This window comes from Diabrotica virgifera, chromosome 10 (genome assembly GCF_917563875.1).
Source record: "Diabrotica virgifera virgifera chromosome 10, PGI_DIABVI_V3a".
In the NCBI taxonomy this organism is placed as follows: domain Eukaryota; kingdom Metazoa; phylum Arthropoda; class Insecta; order Coleoptera; family Chrysomelidae; genus Diabrotica; species Diabrotica virgifera.
The window spans coordinates 120624804-120640133 of record NC_065452.1 but is presented as its reverse complement, the minus strand read 5'-3'; the positions used below and the strand labels follow the sequence as shown (position 1 = coordinate 120640133).

General features: G+C 35.3%; 2 protein-coding genes across 3 annotated transcripts in view; both read left to right on the top strand.

The window, feature by feature from the left end:
- The first annotated feature begins 1707 nt into the window (after positions 1–1707).
- On the top strand, positions 1708–12225 carry LOC126893141 (52 kDa repressor of the inhibitor of the protein kinase-like). Its single transcript, XM_050663092.1, has 5 exons — positions 1708–1788; positions 8290–8388; positions 9014–9115; positions 10052–10495; positions 10583–12225. The coding sequence occupies exons 1-5, from the start codon at positions 1708–1710 to the stop codon at positions 11390–11392; spliced, it is 1536 nt and encodes a 511-aa protein (XP_050519049.1). The 3' UTR covers positions 11393–12225.
- Positions 12226–14888: 2663 nt separating this feature from the next.
- Positions 14889–15330, top strand: part of LOC114325413 (small glutamine-rich tetratricopeptide repeat-containing protein beta) — a 35230-nt gene continuing 34788 nt past the window's right edge. Inside the window, exon 1 of one of the 2 annotated variants that reach the window (XM_028273482.2) lies at positions 14889–15068. Coding sequence is in view for 1 of the 2 variants with exons in the window: in XM_028273481.2 (XP_028129282.1) it covers positions 15153–15224 (72 nt within the window). In the remaining variant the exon portion in view is untranslated. Of the gene's footprint in view, positions 15069–15137; positions 15225–15330 lie in introns of those variants that run through there. The other variant, XM_028273481.2, reaches the window with a different exon arrangement.

Below are 15330 nucleotides of genomic sequence, written 5' to 3'. Positions count from 1 at the left end.
GGATTTTATTTTTTGCGGTTGGATCCCAGCTCTCATTGATATTACCGCCGAGATACATGAGTTTCTCTACTCTGTCCAGTATGTTATCTCAAACTTTTATACCGTCATCCTGTATTTTGTTTGCTATCTATCTCATTTTCTTAACGTTGAGTTTGAATACATACTTATCACAGGTTTGTTAGACTTTGAAGGTCTTCTCCACAATTAGCCAGCACTAAGGTATTAGATATCGGCATATCTAATATTGTTCACGGTTACTCCAAAATACCTTCTGTTGTCTCCATTAAAAGCTTCCTTAAATATTTCTTCTGAATACAAGTTAAAGAGTAAAGGCGATAGTATATAGCCTTGTCTCACTCCTCTTTTTATATTTATTTCAGAGATATTAATCAGGTTTTCATACTAAATTACTAGCAATAAGTATCTGTGCCCAAGAGAACCTCAATTCGGCCAATGGTCGGCCATGTTTTTACTGTGTGTACCTTTAAGTTTTCTTCGGAATATTTTCTTTGTTGAAAGATAAGATAAGATAAGGTAAGCTCAAAATGGAAACATACCAATGCCTACCTATATTTAAACAAATGATATAGAATAGCCAATTTTTTGACAGCTACATTGCGATAAAACACAATCAACACTATCATATAATATATTAACTCCCAATCTATAGATAAATGTCACTACTTGAAAAAAACAATAAAAATTTGCTCAAACTATAACCTAATTTCATAAAAATTATAGTATTATAGTATTAAAAATTATTATAATATTTATTTATGCAACTATGGCGTGAAAGAGAACCTTAATTTAAAAGAGAATGAAATGATTAATTGGCTTAACCTCTATTTTTTTATTAACAATGTGAATTCACCTAATCTACGAGTTAACCACCATTTTTTGTGGTCTTCTGTGGTTCACTAGCACCTGTCGTCGATCCTAGTTCTTTTTTTACCCAACTTGTTCACTTCTTTATAGTAGCTAAATTATACAGCTCTGACCCTGCTTTTAACCAATTGGTCACTTCTTTGTTATGGCTACAACGCACATCAGTATATTTACCTTATTTACACTATTTACCTTCTTCTTAACGTGCCCTATCAAGTCCCCTTGACGTTGGCGATTAACATGGCTAAACTGTCTCTGTCTCGAGCTATTCTAAATAGGTGTCCTGCTTTCTTTATTCCTGTCCACTCCCGGATATTCTTCAACCAAGAGGCCTGCTTTCTACCAATTCCTCTGCGTCCTTCGATTTTACCCATCATAATAAGTTGAAGAATATTATACTATTTACCTACACAAGAAAAAGCATAAAGTTTAAAGTCTTTCTCTCTCTTTCTCTCTCTCTCTCTCTCTCTCTCTCTCGCTTTCTCTATCTGTGTCAACCATCACATTTTGTAGAGAATTGGGTTGCTTTTCTGGGCCAATAATATGAAATGGCTTGCTAGCCAGGTCAGCACAAGGCTGATCTGGTTCTGTTTGAAGTACCTGGAAGATATAATCACCTGCAAGAACAATCTGAGTCAATAGCAAAGTAGAAATAGAAATGGTCTTGGAAAAGGTGGTTACAGAAGTCAGAATGGACAACAGTGGAAAATTTTTTAACAAATCCTCACAAATTATGGCCTATGCAGAGGATCTAGACCTAATTGGTCGTACAACAGCCAAGCTAGAAGAAATGTACACCATTTTATCAAATTCCTCTCAGATATGGGCCTACAAATAGATTTAAAAAGAACCAAAATAATGGCCTCAATACCCAACAACAGAGCATTGGTACCCAATTTACTGGTAATAGTTCTACCCTTGAAGTTGTAGACAAATTCACATAATTATTTAGACTTCCTGGACATCTGGAGACCAAGGAAATGAAGATCTTAAGAAGGATTTCTGGAAAAGGACTACAGGACAGGGTAAGAAGTGAAGAAATCAGACACATATGTGGGGTAGACAATAAAATACCAGGGTAAAGAGTGTGGAGAGTGGAATCAACACATATTCAGGATGTCTGAATCAGGGATAGTAAGAATAACCAAGGACAAGTAACTATTAGGCAAAAGAAGTATAGGTCGCCCAAGGAAAAGATGGAATGACAATTTAGGGGCAGAATACCTAAAAGGCACCCTTGAAGAAAAACAGAAGGTACTGAATATATAAAAGAAAAAGACTTCCTGATTGCCAATGGCAACTCCATAACGTAAGAAATCAAACAAAGAATAATTTTATCTATATCCAAGATGGATGAAAGCCTCTTGCTTATATTTGAACAAATAATCCTGAGAGGTATCTTCGGTGGTGTCTGTGAAAACGGTATTTGGAAAAGGATGTACAACTATGAGATATACCACAAATACAAATATATATCAAATGGTAAAGACGTGAAATCTCTTATAAAAATAGGAAGACTAAGATAAGCCGAACATCTAGCAAGATTGCGGTAGAACAACCCTTTTAGAGGAATCCTTTTGTTATAGCCAGCGGGAAATAGATCGAGGGGTAGGCCAAAACTTAGATAAAAGGCTGAAAAAATGAAATAACACACAGATAAACCGTATTAATGACTATGGAATTTACTTTATGGAAAAAAGACTATATATAGAGACTAATTGTACACTTCATGTACAACTTGGTGTCGTATCTATAATAACGAATAGACTCTTGTATTCCATGTCATCTAACAAGACTCATGTAATTGTATATCGTAATGATAGTGAATGAGCTTCAACTTGAGCTGCGTTTATATCATTATGAAACAGCTTAGTTTTAGTCTCTTGATGACTGGTCGTTGGGATAGTAATCCTGTTCTGTAGAAGAGGAACCACAGGTTCGGACATTTAGTTGACACATTCGAGCGAATAATGGTGCGAAACTACCACCCATGTGATGATGATTGAATGGCTTTAAAGCCATATTCTTTCTTCTTAAAAGCAGAATCAATATGCCCTGGTGATTCATCATCATCAGCAATGGTTTTACAACTCTTAGGAGTCTTTGCCGCGTTTACTATTGTTTTCCATGTTTGTCAGTCCTGTGGCACTATTCCCCATTGTCTCACTCTGTGACTGCATCTCGCCACCTTTTTCTAGACCGTCCTACAGACCTTCTCCCATCTGGTATTTCCCAAAACACATTGCTAGAGGAGTTTCCACGCTAAGATCTGTTGAAGCTCAACCCTCACAATAAACATATAATATATGTTGCATCAAATATTATGTAGTTATTAATTACTTGAAGTTTCGTAAAATTTTCAATTGCATTTTTCTCGAAACTACATTATTTTACATATCCTACTGTTGCTTTGAGGCGACGAAATGTCGACGTAACTGCACACTTAGCCAGCGTCAAAGGGGAGGCTTCTAAAAATAATTTTTCCAACTAAGGTTTTCTAACTTTATTGTATGTGTAATTTTCCATGATGATTTTTAAGGTTGCAATAACAAAAATAAAGTATGTGTCAGATAAAATATAGTCAAATACGGATAAATTACTTAATTATTCAGTAAACGACTTTAGAAAAACTTTAATTTTAATTTTGATTAAAAAATTGTTAGGTTTTTACTGATTTGAAAATTGAAATTTGAGTATTTTTTGTAAAGTTATGTACACCTTAAATGGAATAAGCTGGTATCTGATCGGCCTATGGGGGAGCAGTACGGCAAGGGATAAGGTCTTGCGGCTCAGTGATACTCCTCCGTAGATCCCTACCAGAAGGGCGTTGACGCCTAATAACAGTGTATATACATGTACACCTTAAAACACCTAAAATTGATTATTTTATTACATACTCGAATAATATGTTATATAAGATAGTGAACAATATGGATTTGTACCGTATAGCACTGCCTCCTGTGTTTCAGCACATAATCGCTTGGAACACCTATTGACTACTTAATAAAATACAAAAATCATTTACCTGTTATATAATGTTAATGTACCAGATGCATTTACAATAAATACGCAAAATAATTGTTAGTGTTTGTTTAATTTCTTTCCTGTTATACGAGGGTCATTGGTACTCGGAGAAATCTGGCAACACTCCCTTACACTTAAACTCTCCTTCTCTCTGACCCCACTACATTCGCCTCTCTGCACTGCTCGGTGTCGGTCTAGCAGTCTTCGAAGGTCGAAAAGCAAAATGGATTTCAGCTAATACTATTCATGGTCAGTTAATCGAAGTTTATGGGTAAAAGTGCATATCTGTTCGACGAACGAAAATTCACGATGAAGCCTTCACTAAATTCTCTACACCATTTGCGAACATGTCAAACAGATATGCAGTTTTTTCCATAAACTTAGATTAATTGACGATGATTGTCTTCTTCTTCTTCTTTTTCTTTGATATAGGCAGTACTGCCTGTTTTTCTTCAACGGTGCCTTTCATTCTGTCCCTAAATTTTCATTACATATTTTCCTTGGGCATCCTATATTTCTTCTGCCTAACGGTGACTTATCCCTGGCTATTCTTACTATTCGTGATTCAGACATCATGCTTATGTGTTGATTCCACTCTTCTTTTCTGTTCTTTACTCAAGTATTTATATTGTCTACCCCACATATGCGTCTGATTTTCTCACTTCTTACCCTGTCCTGTAGTCCTTTTCCAGCAATCCTTCTTAAGATCTTCATTTCGTTGGTTTCCAGATGTCTGTGTGTTTTGCTTGTATCTGGTCTTGTTTCGGCCGTGTAAGTCATAACTGGTCTAATAATTCGGGCCTTTGTTTCCACTATTAGGTGTTTGTTTTTCCAAATTGTGGCGTTTAGGCATCCGGCCTTTCTACTGGCTTTAATTATTTGGTCTTTTACTTCTTCTTATATATTGTTGTCGGCTGATATATTAATTCCCAGGTATTTGAAAGTCATTACTTGTTGTATAATTTGATTGTCTAACTCCAATTTGCATCTTATTGGTTCTTTGGCTATTACTAAGCTTTTTGTTTTTTGGGCTGATATTTTCATATTCATTTCTTTTGCGTTAATGTTGAATTCGTGCAGTAATCTTTGTAGGTCGTCTTCGCACTCTGCTATTAACACGGTATCATCAGCGTAACAGTATATTTTTATCTCTCTATCGCCCATTTTGTACCCTGTTTTTTTCTTCACTTGTTTTATTTTTGCATCCAACAGTAGAGGGCTTAGTGAATCTTCTTGCCTGATTCCTGTGTTTGCTTCTATGGGTTCTGTTATTATTCCATTGACTTTCAGTTCTATTTTATTTCTTACGTATATGTTTTCTATCAGTTGTATGATCCTGTAGTAAATTTTTGTCATATAGTAGGTGTTTCACATCGTTTAATTATTGTATTCTATCAAACGCTTTCTCGAGGTCTATGAAACAGAAAAAGGCTGGCTTGTTATATTCTAATGATTTCTCCTCGACTTGCCTTGTCGCAAAAACTGCATCCTTACATGATCTTCCACTTTTAAATCCTTGTTGTTCATCCGATATATTTATGCACGCCTTTATTTTCTCCATTAGTATTTTTGTTGTGAGTTTCAGTATAGTGATCAGTAAATTTATCCCTATATAGTTACTGGTGTTTGCCCTATCACCTTTCTTAAATAACGCTATCATTTGAGTGGTTCTCCATTTTTCAAGAATTTTTCCTGTATTTATTATTTTACTTATCAGGATATTCAGTTCTTTGTGAAGTCTCTCTCCTCTGTATTTTGAAAGTTCATGAGCTATTCCATCTTTCCCAGGTGCTTTTTGATTTTTCATCTTTTTAAACGCGTTTGTAATATTTTCCTCTTTAATTTCTGCTTGTTCATCCGATTCTAATCCTGGTGTTTCCCGTTCTTCGTGATTAGCTGTTTGATACAGGTTTTTTAGGTAAGTTGTCCATGTATTTGTATCAATATGTTTTACTTCTATCAATTCCTTCATCTCTGCTCTTTGACCTCTTATCATTTTCCACATTTCCTTTTGCATCCCAAAGAAGTCGTGCTCCATCTCTTTTGAAAATTATTTCCAATGTTCTGTTTTCTTCCTTCTTACTATTGACTTTAATTCAATTTCGTGCTCTTTTATATTCTTCATATGTTTGTCTCGTTCTTCTGGATTTGTATTCTAGGTAGATTTTCTTTTTTCTTTGCATTTTATTTTTATTTCTTCACAGAACCATGGTGTTCTCCTTTTCTTTCGTATATGTTTACTTATCTTACGTTCTTCAAGTTCTTCCTTTGCTGCCATTTTGATATTACCTCTAATCTTCCTCCAACTTTCTTCTATGTCTTCATCCGGTGTTATGTAGCTTTCATTCAGTACTTTTTGCAGTCTTCTCTGGTATAGATCTCGTGTTAACAAGTCTCGTAGCTGTTCTACCCTTATTCTTGTCTCACAATCAATAGGGTCTTCTTTCCTGTTTCTTTGTAGCTGTATTCTGATTTTTCCAAGTACTAGGTTGTGATCACTTCCAATATTAGCTGCACTTAAAACATCTTATGTCTAGTACCTACTTAAGAGTGATGGATGTTTCTGTTTGTCAATATATAATTAATAACGGATCTGTGCCATCTTGTATTTAGGAATGTATGTTTTTGTTGATCTTTGTGTCTGAAGAAGGTATTGTTTATTCGAATGATTGATGTCAACGATGAATGTCGATAGAGAGAGAGAGAGAGAGAGAGAGAGAGAGAGAGAGAGAGAGAGAGAGAGAGAGAGAGAGAGAGAGAGAGAGAGAGAGAGAGAGAGAGAGAGAGAGAAGAAGAGTTGATGTGATTATTTTTATATCGTATTTCTGTATATCCTATATTACGGGTGCTTAGTTTTTTGGTATTGTCATACGCATTAATGAACACACATCAGAAGAGTTCGAAATTAAAAGAGGAGTGCGATAGGGGTGTGTATTGTCACCACTACTATTCAATGCATACTCTGAAGAAATTATGAAAAGAGCTCTTGAGGGCAAAACGGTAGGAATAAAGGTAAATGGAACGCCAATTAACAACATTAGAGTATATACGGACGATACTAGATATCACAATAGCGGACAACCTCCAAGTCTTCCAAAAACTAATGAAAAAGATAGTTGAGTATGGAGAAGAATATGGATTATCAATAAACATCAAGGAAACTAAATTCATGAGTATATCAAAACAGGCCCGTGCGCAGGGGGGGTTTTGGGGGTTCTAACCCCCCCCCCCATCGAGAATTTTTCCACATAATTTTCCACTAGCAATAGTCCTTATTCTACGAAAGTCAAACCGACTTGATAATAAATATTTTGTTGTCAATTTTTGTTTCGACATTCTCAACTTTCTCGATCTTGTGCACGTTTTTTTTTAATTTTCCCGCCTTTTTACCTCCTATTATCAGTGTCATTGTGAATGCAACCATCGATAGTATCGATTATGGAGACCTGTAAGAAGGAGTGGAAACGCAAAGCATCGTTTGTGGGCTAACTGATGTTTAAATTTAGTTAATAAAAATATAATATGTAAATTAACTACAGACCGACAGTCTGACTTTTATAAAATTAATGTTAATTTTTGTGAAATATTTTGTCTCAAAAAATGCATTGTTTCGACAGAAAAACTTTCAAGATCCTCCGATTATCACTACCATTTTCAGGTTAAAATGTTAAAATAAAAACCAATAATAGGTAGATAATACACAAATTTTATTTACACCGAACGAAATAACATACAAACGAATATAATCCATGAACGTTATAAATAACATAAAGACAAATCATTATAAAAAAAGTCTATTAACTTCGTTAAGTTCCCTTTTGAATTTTTTAACGGAACGATAACTCGATATAAATCCCGGTACGAAGAAAGTTCTTTTAGTGTAAGCTTTCTTGGCACTCATATTTAAATAATATTAACCACCAAAACCAGTAATTTTATATTAACTACGAATAATTAATTATTTTCAAAATTTTCACATTCACTCCAATGCAAAACTAGCATCTATCTCTACGCCAACTCCGCCTAGTGACAAACCAAGCAAACAGGCAAAATAGTGTACACAAATTTCAAGGTCGTCCTATCTCGATTCCTCTCCTCTGTGTAGGTCTCCATAGTATCGATACAACTGACTCGAACTGACTAGTCAGCTGTTCGAGCTGTGCGGACATTTGTTGACTGTTTGTTGACATTGATTGATTTTCGATCCTCATATTTTTTACCATGGACATTCGTCGCTTTTTGTGTAAAAAACCGCGGATTGAACACAAAAATGTAAGTATCGAATGCTGTTGATTTCAGTAGAATATCAATCACAGCAAGGATTTGCAGGTTATTGTGCTACAGTTTATAGTATTGATGATACCTTTTGTTTATTGATAGGACGTGGGTGAATGTAATCAAGATAAACTTCCAACGGTTCAAACTCAGGCCGGATCTGCAGAAAAAAAAGCATGCAAGCAAGAAACGGAAGCAGGACAGGTATATTTTAATTTATATAATAGGTCATTTCATATCAGAAAATCTATTTGAATTTCTAGGGCGGGCACGATTCACAACTGCAATTAGAACATTGTGAAGGTTTCGTTGATTTTTATTCGGAGCATTATCATTGATACGTTTTTTATTTCAATATGATATTGACTTTTCAGTTATATTTTTAGAAAATTGCTGATAACGAAAAAACAATTTATTTTTATGTCACACTCATTAATTGTTAAAAAACTAACTGGGGTACAAAAAACTGAAAATAATGCATATTTGTTGCTAGTATAAACTTTTCATGAATGTATCAACAACAAAACGTATCTACATCAAACCTACGAAATTTTCAAACTTTATGAACAAAATACGATTTTACTAAAGCCGGACTTTCTTATGATTTTGCAAAAATTGGATATTTATCAGGTATTTACTTCCTCCGAACATCTGTTATATGTGTATTTTCGACGTACTTCTTAACAATATTATTGTCCTACTACGATGTTTTATAAAATCATGTTTGAGAAATTCCAAGAATTCTTTCAGTACATTGAAAAACCCTATATATAAAGATAATGAATTCAGTATGAACAGAGACTAATGTTTCTTGTATTCTCTTTTGCAGAGTTCTTCAGATATGGACATTGATCCTGAGGTACCGAAAAGTCCATCTTCGCCAGTTTGCTCTACGAATGATAATCTAAGTTCATACGATATAGGATTATTCGTACAAAGGTCTTCGGCTGATGGGATAAATTTAATCCCTGGATTGCAAAAGAAAATTTGGACTCCATCTGACGGCTACAGTTTTCCCGCATCGGGCCCTAGAAACTTGAAGTTCCAACGCTCTTAGCTCCTGACATACTCATGGCTGGCGTACTCGGAGAGAGAAGACGGTGCATTTTGCAAATGCTGTGTCTTATTTTGTGCTCGAGCGGGAGGGGTTGGTCGCCAAACCTTGGGCCAGTTAGTCACGAATCCATTGAGAAACTGGAAAAAAGCACTGGACACTTTCGAAAAGCACAATGCATCAGAATATCACAAGAGAAGCCTGTTGCAATGGAGCTTGAGACTGGAAATCGAAGACGAAAATGCTTTATCCATTGATTTACAACTTTCGAAACAAAAACTTGACTTTATAAATGAAAGTAAACTACGCATGATTCCAATTATTGAAACAATTATTCTTTGTGGCCGGCAAGGGCTTGCTCTTCGGGGTTCCAGGGATACGGGGAGAATTTCTGAAGATGAACCGTTAATTAATGATGGAAATTTCCGAGCTCTCTTGAGATTTCGAGCAAAAAACGATGAGAAGTTGAAGAAACAACTGGTTGAATCGCCAAAGAATGCTATGTATATAAGCAACCGAGTTCAGAATGAACTAATTAACATTTGTCACGATCTGATCATGAATCACATTGTCGATCGAGTCAACGAATCGATGGGCTTTTCTTTTCTTGGAGATGACACACCGGACATTGCAGGAATAGAACAAAGTTCAATTTGCACTCGATACTTGGATAAGAGCGACGGGAAGTTTATCATTCGTGAAGATTTTTTGTGCTTCATCACTATCGCAGATTTCACTGGAAAAGGAATAGGAACTTCTTATCTCAATTTCTTGGATTCTTCCGGACTTAATTGCACATATTTTCTCGGACAGAGATATGATGGCGCGAGAGCGGTTAGCGGAGAATTCCATGGAGCCCAAGCTGTTGTCAGAGAGCGTTATCCACTCGCGCTCTACTCCCATTGTGCGGCTCACAGCTTTAATTTGGCAGTCAGCTCTGCATGCAATATAACAGCAATCAGAAATTGTTTGGGAACCCTCGAAAGCATTCATACTTTCTTCATCTATCCGAAACGCCAAAATGCTCTTCAAGATGCGATCAATGAAGATGAGACGCTACGTGAAAGTCGGTTGAAGAAATTGAAAAAATTTTGCAAAACCAGATGGGTAGAGCAACACGAGTCTGTCGCAACTTATCTGCACTTACAACCAGCAGTAATTCGCGCTCTTGATGTGATTTCGACCACCTGGAAGGATCCGACGACTTCATCTGGAGCTTTCCAACTTCTTTCAGCAATAAAAACTGCAAATTTCCAGGTAAAATTCAAGACTCACACTAGCACGTTACCAGCTCTCTATTATAAGATGTTTGTATATTCTTCATTCTTTGAATTTAATTTCCAGATCTCCATGCATATTTTGAGCTCAGTACATTCTTTGACTTTGTCTCTCAGTCGAGTACTTCAGTCCGAAAACCAGGATCTTGGCGAGGCTATCGAACTGGCTGATGCTGCGAAACAAGTCCTGCTTGAAAGAAGAGAAAACGCCGAAAAGGACTTCAGAGGAATTTTCAAAACCGTGAGCGAAATCAGCGCAAAATACGACATCGAACTGCGGAAACCAAGGCTCGCGTCAAAACAGACTCAACGCTCCAACGTACAAACTGATTCAGTTCAAGATTATTTTCGCATAACGATTTACATCCCATACATTGATTTGTTTCTGACCCATATACAAGATCGATTTTTGAATCACCGCAAAATTTTATCAAACTTTGCTTGCCTCTTCCCCAACAAAATGAAGAATTTCAATGAAGAATCCTGCGCTCAACTGTTTGAACCATACTCTTCAATTTTGCGGGATGATTCCCGTGACATCTGGGTAGACGAAGTCAAACTTTGGCGTCAACGCATCGCCGGAAAGAACGTTAAAAATTCGCTTGAAGCACTCGATGTGTGCAATGGAGATGCGTTTCCAAATGTACATCAAATGCTTCGCATTTTGGCAGTTCTGCCTGTAACGACAGCAACGAATGAACGCTCCTTTTCAACATTGCGTCGCCTCAAGACTTACCTCAGGTCAACAATGTCTGAAGATCGGCTGAACGGATTAGCTTCGCTCAATATACATCGCGATGTCGAGGTCGATCCGCAAAGAGTTTGGGAGAAGTTTTTTTCTACACCTCGCAGAGTTAATTTATTATATAATAACTGAATATCAAGTCAAGACCAAGACACAATAAAATGTCTTCATTTATAAGAAAAGTTTCTTATTATTTTTTATTAACTTCATAACCTAACATGATACACATATGTCAAAACCCCCCCATAAACGAATTCTGCGCACGGGCCTGTATCAGAGAACAAGGACCACAGAGAAACGACACAACCGCACTAAAAACGTGTACCGTTTTTGAAGACGCATGCGCGAACCTGGTTGCTTTAAGTATCACCAGCATGCTAATTCTGTCCCTCCTGGTTGTTTTACGATAGTCCGTAGGCGTGTATGGTAAATACTCGACTTAAAAGTTTGTTTGATCATTTATATAATTATAATAGTTAAAATGTCTGGTTACTCGTATGTGTTTCACGGATGTTCATCTGCGACAGGAAGAGAAATAAGTTTATTTAGATTTCGTAAGAATAATAACAGGTAATTGTAATTGCTTTGTAATTTTTACATAAGTATTAGTTATTACGTATCTAATAGTCTTAATTTGACTTGATTAAATATTATTGATAATAAATCATGACGAAAGTGATTCATTTTCTTGAATTTAATTACCCCTACGTAATGCATAAAAAACTAAACTTCGCTCTGCCAAGCAAGGGATATTTCAAATTAAAAATATTAAATTTGGTGTCAGACGCAAGTCTACGAAGGGTCAGCCAGGTCAAAAATTCAACAGATGTTTTCCGTATGTTATCGCACTCCAAGATATCCTATTTTTACGAAATAAAAAAATATAAAGAGTTCTATACACGAGAATTTCTTATTTAAACGACAAAAACAAAGTACGATTCAAACAAAAATTGTTGGAAACATAATTGGGCCGATAATTGAGAAAATCTTAAAATTATAGTAGAACAAGACTTCAAAATTGCAAAAACACGGTTGCAAATAAACAAACTTACATTACAAAGGTTACCTATATATATGGATACATCGGAATCGTATTGTAGTGTTGTTTTCTGAATAGTTTGTTTTTTTGAATGTACCTAATATCTTTAGAAACAAAGAAAGTAGACGATTTTGTAGTTTAACATGTCTTTTGTGGATGCAAAGGTACAAAGGTGGATACATCGATATTATATTGTAGTCTTGTGTTTTATTTCACAACGTATTATGTTTTCCGTCTTTTGCGTTATTTTTTCGGATATTAGCACACTCATCACCGTATATTATAGTATAGCTTTCCGTGCGTGACAAGCTTTAGGTTCTTGACGTTCGGCAATATTTGTACTGCTTAGAGCCAATTTAAAATATTTACAGAGATAGAATTCCGCTTAAAGAAACATTGTCAAATTATGAAACATGAAGAGAATTAAATGTAAAATGTCTTCATACTTTTGCTCCAAAGATATATCAGAGAATGTATACGTTTCCAAGACAATAACAATATTGACATTCGATTTCAACATAAAGTTTTTTTATCGATCACGAACATTTGTCACTCAAAGAGAATTGGAACTTTCAGAGTTTGTGACATTTCCGTGGAAGTTACAATGGCTGTGTTATTTTTCGATAACCCATATTAAAAAATATAATTTATTAGGAAATACCCCGACGAACAAATTATATCTTGTATCAGCCCAAGCCAAAAACAATCAGTGAATGTCACACCTACCGTAGGAAATAGGTATATTTTATTATTGGTCTTTCAATGCCAAAATCAGGATAAACAAAAAGCTATTTATATTTATGGTTCCAATCAATATGATTTTCACCATTACTTTGCATTGTGCGATATATTTGCAACTTTTTGTAAATCAAAAATGATTCCATTATTATAAAGAATGCCAACAAAAGTCGGCCCTGCACGCAACTTTTTTTTCGGTGCAATATTTTATATTTATTGAAAGTCAACATAAATGCTTAATTTTATTTACGAATTTATATGTATTGTGTGACATGCCCACTGACTATTGGTACGCTGGTTGTTCAGGTTGCTTTCAAGGTCATTGGCGGCGTGCTCACGAAGGATCAAAGGCGTGTCGCTTCTCTGTGGTCCTTGTTCTCTGCCTGTATCAAAAACCCAAAATAATGATGAAAGCCTGAAAATGAAAGGTAAAATTTTAGAGCAGGGACACTTAACGCATCGACTACTAAAAAGTTGGAAGCATTTGAACTGTGCGTGTATAGAGGAATCCTGAAGATATCATGGACCAATAATAAACAACGAAGTCATGAGAAGAGTCAACAAAAGAAAGGTAATATTGGAAACCATAAAGACACGAAAGCTGCAATACCTGGGGCATGCTATGCGTAATGAGAGATACAACATACTTTAATTAATTATACAAGGGAAAATCCAGGGCAAGAGAAGTGTAGGAAGGAGAAGAATCTCATGGTTGCATAACTTGAGGGCCTACGGATGCACATCAACCGAACTATTCAGAGCAGCAGCATCTAAGATCGGAATAGCCGTAATAATTGCCAACATCCGTCGCGGAGATGGCACGTAAAGAAGAAGTTTTCTGGTGGAACTCTGTTGTGGTTTCTAAATCTCCATTTTCAGTGGGCGCATGTTAATGATGCTGATCTTTCTATACTTTCCTCTTACTCTCAAGTAACATATTCGGTCTGATATTGATGGAAAATCTACAACTGCTTTATTTACTTTCGCAGAAACCATGAATCCCAATCCAAAATACCTATCTATTGATCCCCCACTCTTGAACAGAGTGCTCTTTCCTATTTTTATTATTTCATTTCTTAGTTGTTTCGTTTCTTGTAGAGCAAATATATCTATTGTATAATAATTTGGTCTAAGCATCTAAGTAGGTATCTTAAAACTCATTGCTCATAAGTACCTTCCATATTTTTATTATAGTACCTTCCATATGTATTAATTATTTCCTTGAATTTGTTGCCTTTCGTCTTCGTCTGTGTTTATTTTTCCGTTTTCCATAGTCGCATTCCTTTTCCATGTCGTTTCGGTATCACACATCCCCAGTTGTATTTCTTCTAGGTAGGTACTAGTTTTTTGATAATTTTACTCTGTTATTTTCTTTTAATTGTTGTTTTCCTTCATCCCATATCTTTCTCATTCACGATCAACTTCTTGTAGCCTATTTTTGTATGTTTTCCTTTACTATTTTAACTATTTCTTTCTGTATTTCCTTTTCATTTGATGTAACGTCGGTATTTATCTAGATGCGATCTTTATGTTACTTCAACTTACTTTTCTTATATCTCAATTTTATCAATGAAGGTTTCAAGGTTTCTGTTTCTATAGAGTAGAGGTAGAGAGTAGACAGTAGACTGTTATCGAAGTGCAAAATTGGTTGCCTAAATATGGCGAAATTAACTTGAACATTGTCATACATTGTTCATTGAAAACATCACGGTAATCTAATTTGTTAGGGAAATAACTCAAAAAATTGAGCAAATACAACCTTCACTGGATTAATCAATCGTTTTAGAGATCATAAGTCACTAAAAACTTGTTTTTATTCAGTCACAGACCGTTAAAAATATTGCTTGTCATTTTATTGCACTGTCAGCAATGCAATGCCAGCCAACCGAAATACTTGAAATCTTAGACAAGGAAAAAAGAGCTTGAAATACACAATTTGTAAAAACAACATTAACCTCAAACCCGCCATTTCCACTATAAACCTAGATTATTAAAAAATAATTGTATATTGTATTGCAAATTAATAAAGTGGTAAGTTTATTTAGAAGAATAACCTTTTATTAATAGTATGCTGAATAAATTACAACATTTAGTTTTAACAGAATCTAAGTGGTGATGTGTTATGTGCACTTTGTAGATGTGTGTAATACCTGTGGGAAGCTGGGAAGAAAGCATTATGTGACTTATGTACCGATATTTTTTAATTCTAGTACTAATATTTTTAAAAATTACATAAATTAGTATCTCACTCTAATGCTATCTCTATAGAGTGGGGTTAATAATTCTGATCATA